General features: G+C 58.4%; 1 protein-coding gene across 1 annotated transcript in view; it reads left to right on the plus strand.

The window, feature by feature from the left end:
* Positions 1-16,777, plus strand: part of Ttyh3 (tweety family member 3) — a 28,810-nt gene extending 12,033 nt beyond the window's left edge. The window contains exons 2-14 of the mRNA XM_076840510.1: positions 1,745-1,914; positions 1,990-2,101; positions 2,241-2,461; positions 2,746-2,841; positions 4,010-4,082; positions 4,325-4,400; positions 5,095-5,150; positions 5,790-5,882; positions 8,615-8,707; positions 8,903-9,039; positions 10,539-10,712; positions 11,262-11,337; positions 13,733-16,777. Of these exons, the coding sequence (XP_076696625.1) occupies positions 1,745-1,914; positions 1,990-2,101; positions 2,241-2,461; positions 2,746-2,841; positions 4,010-4,082; positions 4,325-4,400; positions 5,095-5,150; positions 5,790-5,882; positions 8,615-8,707; positions 8,903-9,039; positions 10,539-10,712; positions 11,262-11,337; positions 13,733-13,807 (1,452 nt within the window). The 3' untranslated portion in view covers positions 13,808-16,777. The remainder of the gene's footprint in view (positions 1-1,744; positions 1,915-1,989; positions 2,102-2,240; positions 2,462-2,745; positions 2,842-4,009; positions 4,083-4,324; positions 4,401-5,094; positions 5,151-5,789; positions 5,883-8,614; positions 8,708-8,902; positions 9,040-10,538; positions 10,713-11,261; positions 11,338-13,732) is intronic.
* The last annotated feature ends 5,823 nt before the right edge of the window (positions 16,778-22,600 follow it).

Consider the following 22,600-nt stretch of genomic DNA (forward strand, 5'->3'; position numbering starts at 1 on the left):
GGCCAGGTGGAAGGTGAGCAGATCTGCATCCAGGTATGGGAATCAGCTGGCTTCTGGGAGAGCAGGGAGCGCCATCCTCCTGCTGTCTGGCAACTGTCTCCTAGAAAACGGCCCACTAGGCGCCAGGGCTGCTCATCCAGCAGTCCCAGTGCCCTCCAGGGCTGAGCCTCTGGTCCCAAGGGGAGCTGGGCAGAGGGTAGGCTCAGGCCCCAGGGAGGCTACAGTTGCCAAAATGATGGGATGTGGGGAGGGAGGGTGTTTCTCCGCAGCAAGAGATAACTGGTGGTCACCCCACACTGACAGCCGTTAGTGGACATCTCCCTGAGTCAGGTGCTTGAGTCTCAGTTCTTGACGCCCACACGAGGTGCGGCCAGGTTTTGGCTGCCACCCCACCCTGGCACAGGAAGTGTGTAGAGGTCTCATCATGTGACCAGAAGGGGCTGCATTTGAACAGAGAGGATTCTGGTCCTGGTCCTCTCTCTCTCTACCTCTCTGAAACATCCTTACTGCTGAGAGCACTGGCCAGGCAAACTGAAGAGTACAGTGTCCAGGGGAGCAGGGCCTGGCGCCTGCCCCGACCACAAACCGCTCTGACTGTGCCCGTTACCTTCCTTCCCTCCAGTGACTGCTCAGGAAATGTCTCTGCTGCACTCATAGACTACTTCCTCTGAAGACCCAGGCCTGGGGACAGGCAGGCCCTGGTGTCCTGAGGCCCAGGGAGGCAGCACCAGTGGCCATTCCTAGGGCCAGGTGTTAGGTGGGGGCACTGTACGCCGCTGGTATAGGTGGTGTCCACAGGACACACTGGTGTGGTGGCCATGGAGGGTGTGCTGCCAGCCCATCTCATTCAGTGCTTGAGACTCCAGTGCCCACTGCCCAGTCCTGAGTGCAGCTCCTGAGAGCACCAGGGAGGGTGGCCCCTCAGCCCCATACGTGCTCACCCCTCAAAGCCTCATTGTGAGCAGGGCCAAGCTCAGCTCAGCAGGCCCCCATTTTCCTAACAGTTCCTAAAACAGCACTGTGAGCAGGGATTCCGGATGGCAAAATGCCTGCCCCTGCCCAGGTGAGGGCACAGGGAGGCGATGGCTATGGGAGGCAGCTGTGCCACCTTCCCACCCACCCCAGGTCCCTCCTAGGACTGAGGAGTCGCAGACCTGGTAGGAGGGCACAAACCCTTCCCAGGAGCAGCCTGTCTGGTGACTCGGATGGAGGCAGTGCTCGCAGCCTGGGGGCCTGTGGGACCTGTGCTGTCTGGCCCCATGGCTGCCAGGATTTCTCTGCACATTACATCCACTCTTCAGGGAAGGGGCCATCACCCCTTTTACAGAAGAGAAAACCAACTCAGGGAGCTGGAGGGGCCTCCTGGGCCACGTGACCAATCAGTGGTGGTGCTGGCCCCATCCGCCCACTAGGTGGCTCTTTGTCACCACCGTCTCTGGCTACACCCCACTCAGAGCCTCCTTTCCAGGCTTAGTCTGGAATCCTCCCTAGATTGGGGCCCAGGAAGCTGGCAAGTCCACCACAGGAGGGCACAGGGCCTAGAAGCCTCCAGCAGATCTGCCTGGCCCTTCCAAGTGGGGTCAAGTCCTGATTGCAGGGGGCCGGCTGCCTGTGGGAGTCCCTTAGGTGTGGGGAGCCACCATTCCTCACCTAGAAGTTGGGGACAGGCCTCACCTCAAGGCAGGGGGAGGGTTAAGTGGGAGTCTGCCGGGCCACCCTCCAGCGAGCTTCCGCCCTCCCACAGGCGCTGCTGCTGCTGGGGGCCGCGGCCCTGGCCTGCCTGGCACTGGACCTCCTCTTCCTGCTCTTCTACTCCTTCTGGCTATGTTGCCGGCGGCGCAAGAGTGACGAGCACCTGGATGCCGACTGCTGCTGCACGGCCTGGTGCGTCATCATCGCCACGCTGGTCTGCAGGTGAGCTGGGCAGGGCCGCGCAGGGACTGTCCCGGGGGGCAGGGGGCTGCGTGCTCATGTCCCTGCCCTCTCCAGCGCGGGCATCGCAGTGGGATTCTACGGCAACGGGGAGACCAGCGACGGTGTCCATCGGGCCACCTACTCACTCCGTCATGCCAACCGCACAGTGATGGGGGTCCAGGACCGCGTGAGTGGGCTGGGAAGGTGTCTGTGGGCTATCCACTGGTTCTGTGCATGCCGGTGGGCTGGCGGGATGGAGGGGCAGCTGAGGCCCTGGGGAACCAGGGGCCCGCACCTGGCCTCAGCTCTGGCCATCCTGGTGGCAGGTGTGGGACACAGCAGCGGCCCTGAACCGCACGGCAGAGCCCAGCCTGCAGAGCCTAGAGCGGCAGCTGGCCGGGAAGCCAGAGCCCCTGCGGGCTGTCCAGCGGCTACAGGGCCTGCTAGAGACACTGCTGGGCTACACTGCCGCCATCCCCTTTTGGAGGAACCCAGGCGTGTCTCTGGAGGTGCTGGCTGAGCAGGTGGATCTCTACGACTGGTACAGGTATGGCCACATCCGCCTTCCTGCCTGCCCAGTATACCTGGCTCAATCATCACCTTCTTCTGCACCTTGTTCTTAGTACCTAATACTTAAGGCCTTACTTTGGGGGTCAGGGCAGCTGGAGGTCACTGGCAATGATAGGAACCCCCAAGTGGACAGGCCTTGACTCTGGTCCCTGTATCCTAGGACTGCCTGTGGGTACCAGGCTGCTTGCCTTGTTCTGCCCCTGCTGTCCCCCCTCCCTTGTCCCCTCTATGTGCCTAGCCCACACCCATGTGTGCCCACAGGTGGCTGGGCTACCTGGGCCTGCTGCTGCTCGATGTCATCATCTGCCTCCTGGTGTTGGTGGGCCTCATTCGAAGCTCCAAGGGCATCCTGGTTGGGTGAGTCTGGGTGGGAGGTGGGCCTCCTGTGGGCTGGCAGGATGGAGGGGCAGCTGAGGCCCTCGAGGCACTGTCTCCTCATCAGTCTCCAGTGGTACTCACGAGGCCCTCATCGCTGGCCTGCCTGAAGTGGTCTTCTCCCAGAGAGGCCTGCTCCCAGATGCCCCCGTGACTAGCATCCTAGGCTACTCCCCCAGCCCAGTTTTGGTGGCTTGCTGTGTTCCTGCTTGGGACAGTGTGTCCATGGGGTACCTGTGACAAGGAGACCCTGGGAGCCACCTGCCCGGGCCCAAAGTCTAAGGGATGCCAGGGAGCGCGGTGCCTGCTCCCTCCACCCTCAGGTGTTGAAGCAGCCCACTCACCAGGCTGCCCACCATCCTTGGCTAGGTCAGTGCCAGACCTCTGTCTCATCTGAAGGACAGAGTGACAGCTTACCCAAAGGGTGACTGCGAGATGCTGTCCCTGTCCCTCTCTGAAGAGTTACAAGCCCATCCTGGCTCCTACTTGAGCCTGCTACTAGGAGAGTTCAGAAAACACTGCAGCCCCCGCCCCGGTGCGCACAGGCCTTGGGGGATGAATTCATAGAACATGCCGAATGTCAGTGGTGACAGTACCCCGAGAAGCATAAAGCCAGGCAGGTGGCCAGGCAGCCTTCAGTGCACACTGTGTCCAAGAAGCCCTGAGAGAAAGAATGTCAAAGCAGAGGTCTGAGGGAGGAGGGATGCTTGGGCCCTTGAGGAAGGACAGCTGACAGCCAGCACACAGGCCTGTGTGTGGCCAGGAGCAGCAGAGGATGGTTAGGCCCCACCTGGCATGGGGCAGGCTGCACCTGGTGGGGTTGGAGTCCAGGCGCGATTGTGGGGGAGGGGCTCCACAGCCCCTCAGGGAGTGGACAGTGGACTGCAGAGTAGCATGAAAGTAGCAGAGGCTTGTCTTCCAGGTAGATGGCCCTAGCAGGGGGACTTGGGGGACAAGAAGGGCAAGGCCCAGGGAGCCACCTAGTCTTAGAGCTAAGCCAGGAGGAGGGTCTGCTCAGGTGGTGGGCAGCTCTTTGTGGGTCAGACTCCAGGTGTGCCCTGGAAACTAGCTCTACAGTCAGCAGCCCAGCAGGCGGCATGTCCCCTACCCTGTAGCCTGAAGGCTGCTGACCGGCTCTCTTTACCCCAAGGGTCTGCCTGTTGGGGGTACTGGCCCTGGTCATCAGCTGGGGTGCGCTGGGCTTGGAGCTGGCCGTGTCTGTGGTGAGTGGCCAGGGGACCAGTATCCCTGTCTGCTGGGCCTAGGTGTGGGGGAGGGGAGGGGAAAGCAGCCACACTCTTCTCCCTTTTCACCTTGCACTGGGTTGCTGGGTCCTGCCTGTGGACACAGGGCACTTTACGCCCCATAGTCATACTCCACTTTGCCCCTAAGAGCCCAGGGTGGGACACAGCTCTCCTTTGAGGCCCAGCTTGGTCACCCTCCTTCATTGCCCACACCCACCCAGGGCTCCAGTGACTTCTGTGTAGACCCTGACACCTACGTGACCAAGATGGTGGAGGAGTACTCGGTGCTGAGTGGGGGTAAGTCTGCGGCTGCCTCAGAGCCTGTCCCTGGGCAGGCTGAGCAGAGCCAGGTGAAGAGGCCGAGGCTTTATTCTCAGGGGAAGCCATTGGGTGGGGGAATGGGAGAGCTTTGAGCTGTAATCGAAGATCCTTTTAAATTCTTCAGGCTGCTGGGAAGACATGAGGGCTGGGGGAGGCTGTCGGACTCCTGCAGACAGGAAATGGCAGTGGCTTGAGCAGGTGGGGCCCAGGACAGGGATGAGGGTGCTTGGAAGGCAGGGCTGGCAAGACGTCCTGATGAGCTGGGTTTGGGGAGAGAAACCGAGGAGCCTACACCTGCTCTGATGGCCCCTGGGCTCCTGGAGGTTTGATGGGAGCATACACCCCCCAAGCCAAGGGAAGGTGCTGGTGTGGCAAGACCCTAGCCCACCTACTGTCACTGCTTCAGAGCAAGGCTGCACACTGTAGGGACCCCGCTTCCAGTAGAAGGCTTAACCCCAGCCCTGATCTCCCTGGAGACCACAGAGCTTTCTCACACACATGCTATGTACACACGTGCAGATACATGTGTGTAAGCACGCAAGCAGGTATTTGCATGCACACATACATGCACAATGCACACACACAGCTGTGTTGCAGACACGTGTGCACTTGTATAGACATAGCTGCATGGATGGCCACTTCTTCAGCCCACTGCATCCTCTCTCCGCAGACATCCTGCAGTACTACCTGGCCTGTTCACCCCGTGCCACCAACCCTTTCCAGCAGGTGAGAGCCCTGGCTGGCCCTGGGAGGTGGAAGCCTGTGTGAGAGGGGCTGAGCAGGCACTGGCACCGCAGGCGCTGGGTGGAGCAGCTGAGGGAGTGGCATTAGTACCACTGGGTCTGTTACCCTGGTGCCCCAGGCAGAAGATTGTGGTGACCCGCTCAGTGCCACCATATCCTGGATCTGCTTATAATCATTGGGTTGCCCTTGACCACCCTTGTGGACTGAGGCGAAGTTGACTGCTCCCCTTCAGGCAGGTGTGGGAGGAGCCTGGGATACCTCTGTAGGGTGACACCTGATAAGGTATCCTGGTTGTGGATTGAAGGCTCAAAGCACCCCTGACCAAACCCTTCACCTGATGCCTGTCATTGTACCCAGATCACACCACCCTTGGGTGCTAAAAACTGTCTGCATTGAGGATGTCCTCCTGTGCCCTCTGGAGGGCCTGGGGCCCCTATCACCATCTCAGGGTCTGTGTTGTCCCTGGGTGTCTAGGCAGCTGGGTGGATCAGGGGTGCCTTGCAGCCTGCAGGGCAGAGCCAGCGTAGCTACCCACCTGAGAGCCCGCAGGCTGCCCTGGGTGGGAGGGGCAGGAAGGAAGGTGGGTGCCTGCCACTAGAGTTGTGCCTTTATGTTGAGCAGAAGCTGTCAGGCAGCCACAAGGCACTGGTGGAGATGCAAGATGTTGTGTCTGAGCTTCTGAGAAATGTCCCACGGGAGCACCCGGCCACCAAGGTGAGGGGCTGGGGCCTGTTGTCCCTCTTCCTGCAAAGCTTCCTTTATTCCTCCCCTCCCTTTCCCCTTTACTCCTTTTTCCTGGGGGATTTTTAGTAGGTTTTTAAAATATATATATATTTTTTTTTTTTAATTTTAAAAGTAATGCAAACTCAGCTGGGGCTGGGCTTAGCAGTAGTGCATTTGCCTGGCATGTGTGAGGCACTGGGTTTGATTCTCAGCACCACATAGAAATAAATAAATAAATAAATAAATAAATAAATAAATAAAGGTCGGTCTATCGACAACTTAAAAAAAAAAAAGATACATCATCAAAAACAGTAATACAAACTCTTTGTATCAAAGGTAAGGGGTCAGTCAGGCACAGTGGCGCACACCTGTAATCCCACCAGCTGGGGAGGCTGACACAGGAGGATCTCAAGTTCAAAGCCAGCCCCAGCAACTTAGTGAGGCCCTAAGCAGCTCAGTGAGACTCTTTCTCTAAATAAAATAGAAAAAGGGCTAACCTAGTGGTTAAGCACCCCTGGGATCAATCGCTGGTAGTGCAAAAAAAAGTGAGGGGTCAAGTGCTGTGTCATGCTTCTGAAATCTCAGCAACTCAGGAGATTGAGATTGGGATTCAGAAGAATCCCAAGGTTGAGGCCAGCCTCAACAACTTAGTGAGACCTTGTCTCAATAAAAAATATAAAGTGTGGGGATGTTGTAAACTGTTCCCTGGGTTCAATCCCCAAAAAGGAAATAAAGAAATGGAAGACGAGGAATGTAGCTCAGTGAGAGAGCACTTACTCACCGTGACCATGCACAAGGCCCTAGTTCCATCCTGAGTACCACCAAAAAAAAAAAGAAAGAAAGAAAGAAAGAAACTAGGGGGAGGGTGGTGATGGAAACATGAAGAAAGAAAGTATGACCATTTGGAGACAACATTCTAGAATCTGAGGGGATTGTTGCTTTTTCCTTTAGCATTCTGGGCCCTGAGCATTTGTGTATTAAATATATGTTGCTCAACTCCTGACAAAATCCCAAATCTTCCCAGAAGTGTCTGGATTCCCCATGGGGATCCCTACCCCTTCAGGTGCCTCCTTAGCAACTAGGGACAGGAAGGAAAAGTGTTGTCTGTGGGTTCCCAGTGGGAGCAATGGACCCTTCTCTAAGAAACCTCACACACTCAAAAAGTAAATCATCGTGAATGTGGGCACACCCACCCACGTGCATACACCTTACCTTCTTTTTAATTTTTCTTTTTTTTAAAGAGAGAGGGAGAGAGAGAATTTTAATATTTATTTTTTAGTATTTGGCGGACACAACATCTTTGTTTGTATGTGGTGCTGAGGATTGAACCCGGGCCGCACGCATGCCAGGCGAGCGCACTACCGCTTGAGCCACATCCCCAGCCCACCTTACCTTCTTGATCCCACACTTAATGTGGCAGAGAATCCTTTTGGTGCTTCATGGAGCACATCAATCTGCTGGGGCCACCGTCACAGCCCCACAGATGGGTGATTGGAACGGCAGACATGTTGCTGAGTCCTGGAGTCTGGAAGTCCTAGGTAGGGTGTGAGCAGGGCCTTCCGAAGGCCAGCTCTCCTGAGGTCGCCCTCCACATCTTGCAGCTACTGCTCCTTCCTTTGTCCTCTCCGGGTTGTCACTGTGTGTGTCTGTGTCCTGATCTCTTCACATCAAGAAACCAGGTGTACCGGACTAGGGCCACCCCAGTGGCCTTGTTTCACCTTGATCCCCTCTCTGAAGGCCCTTTTCCAAGTACGATCACATTCTGAGGTGCTGGGGGTCAGGAATTTAGCCCAGGACATCAGGGGACACGGCTCAACCCATAACAGTAGGTTCTATTTTCCTGAACCCATTTCAGGATCATAGAGCATCCACAGACCTGTCAGAGGAGGCAGCACCCGTGTGCTAGGGAGCCCAGGCCAGACATGAGTGTTCTCTTCTCCTGGGTGAGGATGGGTCTCTGTACAGAGCATTGCACCTGCGGGTGCAGATGTGCCCACTCCATACAGAGACATTTGTTTACTGTTTTCTCATTTAAAAGATCTTGAGGATCTTCCCTCACGTTCCACTATTCCTCAAATGGGATTTTTAAAAGCAGAGCCAAGCCCCAGTCAGTAGTAACATGCAGTGGTTTGTTGTTTCCCAGCAGTAAGGGAGTCCTGTCTTCATGTCGTGCTGACCACATTGGACAGGTGTCCGTGGGTCTCCCTGAGTCCAGAACACAGACTCCAGACTCCAGTTTCACCCTTCTTTTTTATTTATTTATTTTTGGGGGGATGGCGCTGGGGATTGAACCCAGGGCCTTGTGCATGCGAGACAAGCACTCTACCAACTGAGCTATACCAGCCCCTCACCTTTTTTTTGGTACTAGGGACTGAACCCAGGAGCATTTTACCAATGAGCCACATCCCCAGCCCTTTTAATGTTTTGTTTTGAGATGGGGTCTTACTAAGTTGCTTAGGGGCTCACTAATTTGCTGAGGCTGGCCTCAACTTGTGATTCTCCTGGCCCAGCCTCCCGAGTCACTAGGATTACAGGCGTGCACCACTGCACCCGGCCAGTTTCAACATTTCTGAAGGCCCCAGGGTCCTCAGGACATTCACTAAGGTGTGAATATTCACTTCCAGTGTGGTCTCCATGGCAGGTTATGGGGTGGAGGTTGACCTGGGGGCTTTGGGAGAGGCATGGCTGGCTTACTGTTGACCTTTAGTGGTGACTATCCCCAGGACCCCCTGCTCCGCATCCAGGAGGTGCTAAATGGCACAGAGGTGAACCTGCAGCACCTCACTGCCCTGGTGGACTGCCGAAGCCTGCATCTGGTGAGGTGGTCCCTGGGAATGGGTGTAGGCAGCTGGGGGTGGGGGAGGGGTGGGGGAGGGGTGCTGCAGCGGGTGGGTGCTGCTGGGGAGAGGTGGGGATGGCCCTGGGGAAGAGGGACTTGTGTGCAGTCTGGGCTTCAGGCAGCTTCTCTGTCTCACGCCGTCTCTGTCTTCGTCTGGTCCCTGCCATCCCAGGACTATGTGCAGGCGCTGACTGGCTTCTGCTACGACGGCGTCGAGGGCCTCATCTACCTGGCCCTCTTCTCGTTCGTCACAGCCCTCATGTTCAGCTCCATCGTCTGCAGCGTGCCACACACCTGGCAGCAGAAGAGGTGAGGGCTCAGGGAGGTCCTGGAGCTTGGCTCAGGCCACACAGGACGCTTTAGGAACAAGCCTCTGGACCCCCAGCTCCCCGTCCCCAGAGGTGAGGAACAAATGCCTCCTCGCCTCACCACACCCTAGGCCTCTGGCCTCTCCAAGGCCTCCAGCTCCCAGGTGAACATTCCTGTGTCACTGAAGAACTGAGCCTAGAGGAGCTCCCAGCCTGGACGTCCTGAGCGGGCAGGGAGGAGCACTAGGGTCTCTTGGCCCCTCGGGCTGCTTCTACACCCAGCACGCTGAACGCTGGCCTCAGAGCGTCCTATCCAAGCCCCCAGGTGCAGCGTGCAGAGCTGAGGTTGGAGGCGCCAGCTTTGTGGTCAGCTTCTGCACCGGGTGGTCCAGGTGGCTGTGGCCTTGTGCTGGGTGACTAAGATGGAAGGCAGCTCTCGCAGGCTGCTGTGTCTTTTGAAGTGGGTGTCCTGGTGACCTGAAGTCAGAACTGGCTTGACTGGGGTGTGAGAGTTCTGGGCTCCTTCTCTTGCTGAGGCCCCTCAGTCCATCCCCAGACCTTCTGGTCCCTCCCATTGGGGCAGTGGCTGCTGCTTGACAGCCCAGCTTTGATGGCTCAGCTCAGATTTCTGCCATTTGCCTGGATTTCTGTTGTTTTCCCTTGTGATGGTGATGGTGATGGAGGTGGTGATGAAGATGGAGGTGGTGATGAAGATGGTGGTGGTGACGATGATGATGGTGGTGGTGGTGATGGTAGTAATGGTGGTATTGGTGGTAATGATGATGAAGGTGGTAATGGTGGTTGTGATGATGGTGGTGATGGTGGTGATGGAGGTGGTAATGGTTGTGGTGGTGATGGTGATGTTTGGTGGTGCTGGTGGGGTGATGGTGATGGTGATATGGTGTTGGTAATGATGGGGACAGTGATGAATGAAGGTGGCTGTGATAATAAAGTTTGTAGCTGTAGTGGAGTGGCCAGGAGCACAACCCTGGAACCCCATGGCTGGATGCAGATCCTTGCTTGTCATGTGACTCTGGACAAGTCACCTAACCACCCTGGGCCTCAGCATCCCTAACCATAAAAAGGGAGTTGTAAGAGGACACCCTGGAGGGTCAGGTGAGCATTGGTTGGGCCCCACCCGGGGCATAGCTGGTGGACACCACTCAACAGCAGCTTCACTGTCCCACCCTGAACTGCTCACCATCCAGTAGCTCCCCTACCCAGCTTCCCCTACAGGGACCTGCACCTTCTTTTAATAAGCAGACAGCCCTTTATGGGCTGTGCAGCAGGGCCTGGCACTCACGTGACCATGTGGTCTTTTAGCATCAACAAAGAACAAAGCTGAGGCTCAGAGCCAGTTAAGAGGCCTCAGGGTCAGCACAATGTATGTGGCATAGTCAGGATTGGATACAGGTGTCTGCACCAGACCCAGCCCCCACAGGTCTGGTGGCAGTTCCCTCCTGCTGGGCCTGAGCCTGTACTGGGTATCCCTTCCCGCAGAGGTCCCGATGAGGATGGGGAGGAGGAGGCCGCCCCAGGGCCACGGCAAGCACATGACAGCCTCTACCGCGTGCACATGCCCAGTTTGTATAGCTGTGGCAGCAGCTATGGCAGTGAGACCAGCATCCCGGCTGCCGCCCACACAGTCAGCAACGCCCCGGTCACTGAGTACATGTGAGTGCGGGGAGCGGGGTGGGGCCAGCCCAGGCAGGTCAGGCAGACTCTGAGGCACATGCTTGCTTGAGTCCATGGGGTGGCGGGCACATCAGCTGCAGCTTGGAGAGTGGATCCAGCTTGGGACTTGCTGGCAAGAAAAGGGAGGGTGGTGGGGACAGCTACAGGAAAGGGTTACAGCAGAGTGGGCGCCCTGGGCTTCAGGTGGAGCAGCCTGACATTGAGTGCCTCCTGCCCACAGGTGAACCTGGTCAAGGGGCCATGAGAAGGTCACATAGTCAGGTGGAGCGTCCGTTTCTAGGCCAAGGACCTGTCTTCATGGTGGGCAGGCAGCCTGATGGGAGGAGGGCTCTGGCTGGGCTGTGGAGGCAGGAGGGCACAGTGGGCCCCCTGAGTCTGGGGTTACAGGGCCTCAGCAAGGACAGAGGTGCCCACCCCTGTGGAAGTCATCATGGAAGTCAGGCCGGACAGAATTGAGTATGCACAGGCCTGGACCTAGGACCACTGTGACCAGTGGCCACTCATAGCCTCTCTCTCCTCACCCCTCAGGAGCCAGAATGCCAATTTCCAGAACCCCCGCTGTGAGAACACCCCCCTCATTGGGCGCGAGTCCCCACCGCCCTCAGTAAGTCTCAGGGCAGGGTGGGGGGACCTTGGCCTTGGTGCTCTGGTGTGGCTCTCATGGACAGCATGGGCTCTGGGGGCAGCTGTGAGCCTTTAGTGCTGGGAGCCTTGGGGTTCTTCCCAGCTGGGACCCCTCCAGTGGATGGGACTGGGTGGGCCCGTCAGCTCCTACCCGCCATGAAGTGCCTCACAGTCCGGGTGGCCCTCAGTGGCCAGCAGCCCAGCAGGTCAGCTCCTGGCTCTCTCTTGGGGAAGGCAGGCATGTAGCAAGGTGTGACCCTGCTGTGTTCCCTGAGCTGCACTGCCCTGGCCCTGGTGCCCCAGGACCAGCAGGGCTGCTGTCCCTTTCTCGGGCCCAGCCTTGCTTCCTCTCCTCCCTTCCTCTCCTGGTGTTCAGCGGTCTTGACCCCGGGCTGTCCTAGTCTGGGCCTGGTGTTCCTTCTGATCATGGAAGTGAATCATGGACACAAAGGGACAGGTGATTTGGTGCAAGAGGAAAGGAGCTAATGGAGAGGCTGGGGGCCCAGGCCTTCCTGGAGGGGCTGGGCTGTGCGACCAGGGCTAGAGATGCTGAAGGCTACTGTTTTCAGAAACGCTCACCTGCCAGGAGTCCCTGTTGTCCTGTAGTCCCATAGCACGGCAGGGCCTGGGTTGCCCAGGACCTGGACCAGGGGCTGTAAGCCCAGAGGCTGTCCCCAGCTGCTGGCCTCTTACGTTCCGCTTAGCTGTCCTCACCTGGCCCCACTGGCCCCACAGCCTGCTCCAGGCCAGCTGCGCCCTGGCGTTGAGGATACCCCCTCTCTCTCTCTCTCTCCTGCACCCTCCCACCCTGGGCCCTCCTAGCGCTATCTGGCTGCCCTGGACTCTGGCAGCCACGCGGGCTGGCAGTTTAAGCCCATGGACAGTGCCCGAACGCTGTGGTAGCTGTGCCCTCTGAGTGACAGGTACTGACCACCCTGTCCCCCACCCGCACGGCCACCCGCCTGCGCCTCCATGCCTCCTGCCCTTCTCTCACCACCACCCTCCCTCAACACTGGCCTTGGGCTCCACTGCTCCAGGACCAGCTGTGGGTGGCACAGTCCAGCCAGAGACCTCTACTGCTGGCCCCCCTTCTGCCGGTCTTACAGTGGGCAGTGAGCCCCAGTCCAGGCATCCCCTGCCCACCCCCAAGTCCAGCCACCCAGCCTTTGGGGACTCTGCCACCAGCTACAATTGGCCCCAGCCCCTCCTGTCACCTCACAGTGAGGGAAGCATCTACCCAGGCCCCTTTGTACACCTGGACTTGAGAGCAGAGCTTGGCCCCTGGGTGTGACCCTGGTGCACACCGTGTTTGCAGACAAGCATGCGAGCTTCTCCTGCTGTTCCTGGCAGCAGTACAGGCGCCTGCTTGGGCTTCTTCCGGGGTCTGGGATGCCACCCACTATCCCATCCCACCACCTGTCCCTGCTGCATGACCATGGAATGACATGGCTCCCAGTGCCGCTGCTCCTCCTCCCCTGCTCCGTGGCCACCTCCCAGGCTGCTCGTAACCTTCTAGATACTCCAGGAGGGCTCTAGGGACCCAGGGAGCATTTCTCCGTGGTTCTGGGGGCTATGAGGACCACCCAGAGTCCCCAGAGCCCATTTAGGGGTCGGTGGAGTCAGCCCAGGCCTCCTTAGCACTGGTGACCTTTGCCCCTGCCGTGGGCACCAAGCCCTGCCTCAGCACCTGCCTGCCCACATGTGTTCCTCCTGAGCACATGTGCCACACGCACACACGTGCTATTCGAGACCGCCATGCTCTGGTTGGATGAGGGTGGCCAAGTTCTGCAGGCCATGTGCAGAGCCTGTTGTCCCTGTCCCTGACTCTGAGACCAGAGGAGCCCACAGTTGGTCTCCTTCCTGAGTGGGCAGCAGCAGCGCTCCAGCCTGGGAGTCCCTCCTTCCCTGGGAGACGGGGCAGAGCAACCATGGGCTGGAGGCTGGGCCTCCAGATGCCTCTGGGCCTTGCCAGCTGTGAGCTGGCTCAGGAGGACCCACCTGCGCAGACCTCGGCCTGCGTGTGTGTGGCCTCCAGGTTCTGGGTTGCCGAGTGCTCTGGCTCCTAGGGGTGCTCGAGTTCTGCCTGACCAGATGCCCGAATGCCAGCAGTGTGGGCAGTGATAAGCTGAGTGTGATCATCCGGTCAAGGGAGGGGACTGCCCTTGGGGGCCACCAGCTCCCTCAGCCGCATCCAGTCCTGGGTCCAGGCCCCCGGCCCCTTCCTTAGGCTCTGCCAGCTGTGCATTGTGCTCCCACCTGCCTCCCAAGGGCCGGCTCTGGCTCATCCTGCTGAGGACCACGCCGAGGAGGCCTCTGGCTGCCCTGGCCCGCCTGGGACCCTGCTGACCCCCCTCCCCCCTCCCTCTCTCCTCCAGTACACCTCCAGCATGAGAGCCAAATACCTCGCCACGAGCCAGCCTCGCCCTGACTCCAGCGGCAGCGGGCGCTAGACTGCACACCGGTCAGCTACCTGCCCCACGTGCCAATCGCCCCACCCCTCCTGTGCCAGCACTGCTGCTTCCACCTGTGCCGCCCGCCGGACCCTCCGCATGTCACTCCAGCCAGCCTGGCACATCTGTAGGCCCCTCACCCCTCCTCTCCCTTCCCCACAGGGGGCACAGAGGTGCCCGGCATGAGCTCGGGGCAGGTCGAGACACAGGGCTATGGGCCCACGCCCCCGACTTGGGACATGTACCTGGACAGATGCCGCCACCAACACCTGGCCCTGCCTGGCCACCCACTCCCCTATCCTTCTGCCTTCTTGGATTAACTGAGCCCTGGTGCTTCTGTCCCAATGTGCTCCATCTGCAGGTGGCCCTCCAGACTGTCTGCTGCCCTGTCCCTCGAGCGCTGGCCTCCCCAGCCCCTCCTCCCTCCGCAGCTCTGAGCTTGTCGTGGGGCCTCCCTTGCTTCTGCCCTTGCTTCTGTGGATCAATTCTTAGTTCACAGGCACAACAGGAGCCCTCTGTGCCTGGCATCTCTGCCACTGAGGGACAGGTGACCTTCGCAGGTGGGCCCTCCCATGGCCTTGCACCACGTCTGTGGCACCTGCCTTCTCTCATCCACGCAGCTCACCTGACCATATCCTCCCCTCCTGCCTGTGGCCAGAGCCTCCAGGGAGGCCCTTCCTCTGCCTCCTGCCCAGCATTGCTTTCTCCCCCAGCACCCACCCAGCTCTCCACAGACAGCAGGTGCCATGCAGAGCCTGGGTCGCTGGCCTACAGTGCTGGCCACCCTCTTGGTGCCAAACCCCCTCCCCCATCCCAAAGACTTGGCAGCTCCATCCGGTTTGGGTTTTGCACTAACCACGTTTATCATCTCCAGGGCAGGCTGAGTGGGTGCTGCCCGTTCCCTCTCCTGGTTCCACTTCCATCCAGGACAGCACAGTGTTCCCAGGGCCCAGCCTCGGGGGCTGGACCTTAGCTGGCTGTGAACGTGCCCACAGTCCCTGCTGCTCCTCCTGGGACTAACCACTAACCTCACTCCCAGCCTCTTGGATGACCTGGCTGACCAGAGCCAGTGTGCGTGACCCAAGTCGAGCCTGGGGCCAAGGGCCAGGACAGCTGGCTGGGAGCCAGGGCTAGAGGAGCTGTTTTCTCCCCTGGGTGCTGCTGGGGATGGGCCGCAGAATGACAGCAGCCCCAAGGGCCTGGAGACCCCTCCCTGGGCAGGAGGATGGCTCTCGGGATCAAATACCCCATGGACTTCCGGCTGAGGTCCCAGTGGCCTCAGTCTCCCTACCTGTGAAGTGGGAACAAGGCTTCCCTGAGGTGCTTCTGGCTTTTAGTGTATGATGTTTGCTGTGCTTCCTGCGTGGGGGGGTGGAGCCTCCCCAGATCAGGACGAGGAGGCTCTGCCCTGCCCGGCCCAGCCCACCCCAGATGGCATGGTCCAGTGCAGGCTCTGACCTGTGTGCCAAGGCCAAGGGCAGCCAGAAGACTGCCGGACAGTGTGCGCAGGGGCTGAGGTTGGAGGCCCTGCAGTGGAGGCGGTTTGCAGACCTATAGTTCTCGGGGAGTGGAGCTCAGGGCAGCTTCTGGCTCCAGAATGTCCTCGCCCCTCTCTGGGCGAGGCCCCCCCACCCTGCCCTTCCTCCCCAATCCGTTTTTGTGCTGGTGTCTGGGACCAAAAGTGGAGTGGGGCAGGGGAGTCAGTGGGCCTATGGCCCCAAGCCTGGGCATCTGAGCCCCCCAGGCATGACCAAACCTCAACGGAGGGGACTCTGTCTCTGGCCCCAGTTGGCCGCACTGGGATCCGGTGGGGCCACCAAGGTGTGGCCACAGCCAGCTTGCCCAGTCTTTCCTCTGGGCCTGACCTGCCGGGTTGCGTCCTGGCCACCGGTCCACAGGGAGGTGCTGCACCCCTTGCCTGGGTGCCACTGTGTGCTCTGGGGCCACTCGGAAGCACAAATGCTGCCCGCGGCCCAGCCGCGCGCTGCCCCAAGGTGAATGCGTAGCATGAGCAGTGGGCGCTGCCCGGACGTGGCTGTGAACCTGTGCTGTCTTGGGAGTCCTGACCGTCGTGTGCGTGTGCCGTCCGTGACTCACTCACCGAGGCTGAAGAAGGGAAGGGGAAGTCGACAGGGGCTCCCGCCCGGCCTCAGCTGAGAGAGGCCGGGCTCCTCTCTCGGTTTTATTTTGTTCTGAGTTTTTGGTGCCGCGTTCCTGACAACCCCCATCCCAGCGACCTCCATACCACCCGGGGCACCAAGCCAGGACCTGCTGCCTGGCCGGCTGCTATACCCATCCTGCCCCAGGGTCCCGCACCCTATGGAGGCAGTGAGGCCACCAGCCAGGCCCCAGGTCCCTGGCCAGAGGAGCAGGAGGGGTCTACCTGGGACAAGAGACATGCCCATGGGACCCTTCACAGGCCTCTCTGCCCTCCCCATGGCCAGGCAAGGTCTGGGTAGTGGACTCCTGGTTAGGAGCAGGCCCTGCCCCTCTCCCCTGGTGCCCACCGCCCCCATCGCACTATGCAATTCCAGTTCCAAGCACCATCGCCCTCCCCACCGGTCCCAGCTCCTCCCAGCCCAAGGGGGTGGTCAGTTGGTAGCCCCTGGGCCCCAGGTAACCAGGGCCTTTAGTGGGGGATCTTTTTTGTGTTTAACCATAATGGTTGTGTACCATATCCCTTTATATTTGTTATACTATAAATATATATATGATTTTGTTTTACCTCTTGATTTCTCCCTCCTGCCCACCTGCATCTCACCCATCCCCGCCCGTGTGAACTAACGTCCGCGCTGACCAGCCCTGCGCTCCCCCAGCCTCTGTAGGGCCATGGCTGTGTGTACCGTCGCTGTGTTTTCGTTTTTTAAAACTGGGTTTGGGGTTTGATTCTTATTTCTTTGGGGACTTTATTTTTCTGGCAAATACTAAAAATCTTGTCGATGTAATTTCTGTGGTTTCTATTCAGCTTGGGTTTCATGTTTTAAAATAAACAAATTTTAAAAGACGGGCCTCTTCCTGAGCTGCTCTGGAGGGTCCCAGCTCCAGGCTCTGCTGGGGGGAGTCCAGGTGCCCTCTGTGCCACACTGGGATGGGAGGTGTGGGGGCCTCTGGGGCTAGATGAGGACTGAACAGCAGTAGTCCAGGCCAGAGAGTGTGGGGAGGGGACAGGGTTAGCTCCACCCTGCATTCGGGCAGGTCCTGGCTGGTGGCTGTTGGGGCCAAGCTGCCTGGAAGTGTCTGGCTTGCAGAGCAGATGTGCAGGGGCAGTGTCATGGCAGGGGACAGAGGATGTGGCTGAAAACCTGGCTTTGCAGGTCATGGGACTGGCGTGTCTGGGGGTCTACACCGTCTCCGTGGATCCCTCACCGACCATGGGTGGGAATGAGCTTTCCTGGTTTCCTCGAGGAGCAGGCTTGGGGTGGCAGAGTGGTTGCCCGGGGCCACCTGTCCAGTAGCCCTGTGAGCAACACCCCCCACCCCGCAGGGAGGCTTCAGGAAACACAGGTGGCAGGGGCCAGTGGAAGGCATCCTTGGCTCCCAGCTCTTGGCACCTGGGGGAGGCCGCCCAGCGGAGAGCTGCTCCTCCATCCCCACAAACACCAGGAGCCCTGCCCAGCACTCTCTGCTCCAGGGAACGGACAGGGGTGCTCTGGGGAGAAATGCTGAGCCACCAGGGTGGAGGCATTCATGACTCTGGTGCCACGTGACAAGGAGAGTGACCTGGAGACATTCAGGTTTGGGGGCCCCAAAGACATGACAGCCCCAGGCTTGGAGTGAGAGCCAGGGATGAGGACAGACCCCAGGCACGTCTTGCACCCTGGGCCCTCAGCCCCTGTATCAGGGAAGGTAAAAATCAGCATCAAGTTTCCTAACAGGGAAAGGCACATCCCAGGGCAGCAGCCTCAGCCATGTTAGGCCAGGGCACTGCGCTGACTAGGCACGGTACAGCCATGGAACAGAAGGTCAAGGAGCTCGGTCCTGGACAGCTGATACATAGAAGATGGCCATTAGTGGGTAGCCAAACATGTGAGACGGCCTGGGTGAAGGGGTGGAAGGTGGGTGTACAGGTATGATTTTCAAAACTCAGGAAGGGCCTTCCTGAAGGAGCCACCATGGAGAAGAGACTGTAGATCAGAATGTATGTGGTTCTCGCTGCTGCTGTAACAAATTACTGCAAACTCACTTGACTTCAAACATGAGTGTTATCTTAACAGTTCTGAAGGTCAGAGCCTACCTGGGCTACTTCAGTTTTTTAAAATTTACTTTTCTATACCAGGATTGAACCCAGGGACACTTAGTCACTAAGCTACATACATCCCCAGCCGCCCCTCCCTTTTTTTCTCTTATTTACAGACAGGGTCCTGCTAAGTTGCTTAGGGCCTCACTAAGATGCTTGAGGCTGGCTTTGAACCTGCAATCATCCGCCCTGGCCTCCCAAACTGCTGGGATTACAGGCATGTACCACTGCACCTGGCCTTCCCTGGGCTTTTAAGCCAAGTGTCCACAGCCCTGTGTTCTTGCTGGGGCTCTAGGAGAGCATCTCTCCTGCCTTTTCCAGATCATAAAGTACACCACATGCAGGGTTGCTCCCCTCCCTCCATCCACAAGGTCAGCAGCACCTGCAGATCTCGCTCCAATACTGGCCTCCTGCCTCCTTCTCCTGAGGACCCTTGTGATGACATCCAGCCTACCTAGATAACACAGTCATCTCATCTGGTTCCCTTTTGCCATGTAAAATATATTCACAGCTGGGTGCAGGGGTGCATGCCTATGATCCCAGCAGCTAAGGAGGCTAAGAAAGGAGGAACACAAGTTCAAAGCCAGCCTCAGCAACAGTGAGGCCCTAAGCAACTCAGTGAGACCTTGTCTCTAAATAAAATACAAAATAGGGCTGGGGGTGTGGCTCAGTGGTCGAGTGCTCCTGAGTTCAATCCTGTGAACCCCTGCCCCCTGCCAAGATCATATTCTCAGATTCTGGGTTTAGGATGTAGACATCTTTCACCATGGAATCTAACCTTGAGGCAACGTGAGGAAAGAGGTTTCCAGGCAGACAGCAGTCAGAGCAAAGGCCCTGAGGCAGACAGACACCTTCCTGGTGGTTCAAGCTAGATGGTAAAGTGGCTGGAGTAGAAGGAGCAAGGAGAGTGTGGTCAGAGTCGGGGGATCTCGAAAGGTCTTTGGGCTGCAAAAGACCTGGGACATTTTTCCTGAGTGAGGTGGGAGCCATGGAGGGTCTAAGCAGAGTGAGTCGATCTAACATTCATCTTAACTGGAATATTAACTGTTCATTTTAACATTCATTCTAACTCTAGCTGCTGAGTTGGGAAGGGGACAAGAACAGAAACCAGACACCAATTAGGAGGCTGCTGCCACGATGCAGGCACAAGTGAATGGGAGCTGGGGCCCCATGGGGCAGTGCGTGGTGAGACGGCGTAGGTCCAGAAGGTGCCACCCACAGCACTTCCTGATGGGTCTGTGTGGGATTTGGGTTGAGCACGGTCATAAATTGAGGTGGGAAAATTGGGGAGGGCACAGGTTTGGGTAGGAGGGTGGTCAGAGGTCCAGTCTGGACATGTTGACCCTGGGGTGTCCTCCTGACATCAAGGGTTTAGGGAGGTGGTAACATGTGCCAGTCGGGCCCTGGGCAAAGCACTGGGCTGGAGGTGGCCGATTGGAGTCTCTGGCACAGGTAGTATTTGAAGCCAATCAACCTGGGCGAGATCCCTGAGGGAGTGGAGAGAGGGGACAGAAGGACCAAGGACTGGGCAAGTGTCCAGCAGGAGGCACTGGGTCAGGTCTTCAAGAAGAGGGGGCCACCAGCCAAAGGGGCTTAGGGCTAAGGTAACAGCGGGAAGAATCCCAGCCACCCGCAGACAGCATGTTGAGGCGGGGAGGAAGAACCCCATCAAATACTGCTGATGGTCAGTGTTGACCAGGACTGGACCCTGATCAGCAGATTCAGTGACCTGGATGCCACATATGGCCTGGACAAGACAGGGCTAGTGAAGCCCAATGGTTGGTTCAGGACAGCTCAGGGAAGGAGGAACTGGAAGCGGCCAGGACTCAAAAGCCTTTTTAGGAGTTCAGCTGCAAAGCAGCCAAACAGCCCGAGAGCAGGAGGCAGGTGGTCCAGGAAAGTGTCGTGTGTGCTTACGTAAGCGTGTTTCAAGATGGCAACGGCAGCAGAGAGAGGAAGGTGAAGGCAGAGGGTACTTGGTGGAGGGGGTTCTTGAGAGGCAGGGGGTTGGGATTCAGGGTGAGTCCAGGGCCTGCCAGTCAGCGTGATGCAGGCACATGGGGGCGGGCACGAAAGAGGAAGCAAGATTGTCAGAGAGCCTGGTTGGGGAGAGGGACACGTGGTGGTGGCCTTGAGGTCCCCCTGAGGTTCAGAATCTGGAACTGAAAGTGAGACCAGGCCAGGACACAGCTGCCTGGAGAAGACGACAGGCCAGGTGTAAACAGGGCTCAGCTGCAGGGCGGACCCAGAGCAGATGAAGCTGACCTCATGGACTATCTGGGGCTAAGGGACAGGGCTCTCGTTTTGTCTGGGCTCCTCCTGAAGACTACCATGTGTATCCTTATGCTGGCCCTGGGCTCAGAACTGGGGTCAGCAGGGCTCCACCCTCCAAAGACACTGAAAAAGGCTGAGGCTGGAGCGTGCAGATGGGCCTTGGGTGGCAGCAGGACCAGCCAATCAGTCAGGAGTTGAAGATGGAGCCTGCCATGCTTGACTGAGAAATTTCAGCTGGATGAGGATGAGCCCTCAACAGGGTTAGAGGAGGTAGAGGAATCCCTGGGGTCAGGGTATCAAAGGGAGAACTGGGTTTAGGGAGGTGGTGATATGTGCCAGTTGGGCCCTGGGCACAACTGGAGGTGGAGGCAGAGCTGGAGGCTGAAGATCATGGCTATGGAGCACGTAAAGCATGAAGAGTAGCCATCCTTCAAGGAGGGGGAGGGCATGGTGTTGTGGGAAGGACAGTGAATACCAAGGTCTTGCAAATGCACATGAACTGTGTGCAGTGGTCCAAGCCTGTAATCCCAGTGACTTGGGAGGCTGAGGCAGGAGGATCCTAAGTTCGAGGCCAACCTTAGCAACTTAGCAAGACTCTGTCTCAAAATAAAAAGAGCTGAGGATGGAGCTCAGTGGCAGAGAACCTCTGGGTTCAACCCAGTACCAACATCTATGCCCCTCCAAAAAATGGACATGGGATCAGTGCAGAAAACAGTAGTCAGGGACAGGAGCCAGGATCTTCCAGGAGCAGGTGAGCCTGTGAACACCCCTGGGGGCATCAGGTGAGAAGCCCCCAGATGGGGTTTTGCAGGGGTTGCACTATGGGGCTGCACTGAGGGAAAGGATGGGAGGGTCTGGGCCTCAGTGAGAGCAGCTCCAGGGGGAGATGCATGGATGCAAGTGTCCAGCAGGGGGCGCTGGGTCCTTGAAGGAGGAGAGACAGGCGGACCTCCGCGAGCATCGGAGAATCGCCACCCCTGCAGTACTCAAGGGTGTTGCTGTGACTTAGTTGTCACAGAGTTGGCCACTGTACTTCACAATTTTAAAGCCTCACCCCAGGGACCAGGCGCCAAAAGTGGCAGGAGCGGGGCCTGGGGCTTGCTCCATCTGTTGGGTCCTGCCACTGGACGCTACCCGCCTCGCACGAATCAGATGCTGGTGAGTTGGTTCAGCGCTCGGCGGCGAACTCTGAAGAATGAGCCGAAGCTGCAGTGGGAACCCTTCCTTCCCCTTGGGCTGCACCCCTAGATCCAGGCACGTGTCCCAGGAAAGGTGGGATAGAAGCCACCAGCTGTTGCCACCAGACGGCACCCAAGCACTGTGCTGGGAGACGGGAGGTCCACATGTAACTTCTTGGGGATAGGGACACAGGGAGGAGCACCCACTAATCTGAGCCCCCAGACCAGCAGGACCAATCAGTCTGACAAAGACAGGTCTGGCCCTGGTCCTTGTCTCAACCAGTTTGCTGAGGCCACCAGCGGGGCCTGGCTCTGCCACCTGGGAGCTCAGGGAAAGCCATGTTTGGCTGGAAGATCTTGGAGTCATCATTCCACTGCTATCTCCTCTCCCTGCCCTCGGGGCCTCCCACTGAGCCTCTGTTGTGACAGTGCTGAGCAGGAACCTCCCTCTGCCCACCTCCTCCCCATCGCTATCACATCTTTGCAAAGGTTTTCTCCAGCTGGGGTGCTTCTACCAGGAAGTCAGCCCTGATAAGCCGAGGGGGAGGAGAGTCATTCAAACTGAGCTGGAAGGGGCCCCCTCCCAGCAGCCCTCCCCGGACTTGGCTCCTCGGCACTCGACTGAAAAAACGGAAGCTGGGGGTGGGGGCCCAGTCCTGCCATCCTTGCCGAGCACCCCGCACCTCCACCCCCACTGAAGGTTGCAGTTTTACTTTTGAAAGCCCCACAAATGATTGACAGCTTGGAAGGGGGTGCAAGCTGGGCCAGCCAGGACCCTCTCCCACCAGCCCTGAGCACAGGTGTACCGCGGCGTTGATGATCCGCCTGTAAGTGGGGCTTAGCTGTCCCCAGAAGGAACCTGGGGAAAAGCAGGGTTCCCTCTCCTGCCTGGCTGGCTCACCACCTGTAGGAGGGGGTCCCCCTGCTGCTCCCGGACCTGCTCCCCCTTCTGAGGGGGAGCCACTTCCCTCCCCAGCTTCTCCCTGGGAGCAAGGCCCGAGGCTGCTGGGCTGTGCTTCCAGGGACCCCTCCCTCTCTCTGCACTACCTTCACCCCACTTTTTCAGATGGAGAAGCTGGGCCTGTGGAGGAGCAGGGCATCCTC

The sequence above is a fragment of the Callospermophilus lateralis genome, chromosome 19, assembly GCF_048772815.1.
Source record: "Callospermophilus lateralis isolate mCalLat2 chromosome 19, mCalLat2.hap1, whole genome shotgun sequence".
Lineage (NCBI taxonomy): Eukaryota > Metazoa > Chordata > Mammalia > Rodentia > Sciuridae > Callospermophilus > Callospermophilus lateralis.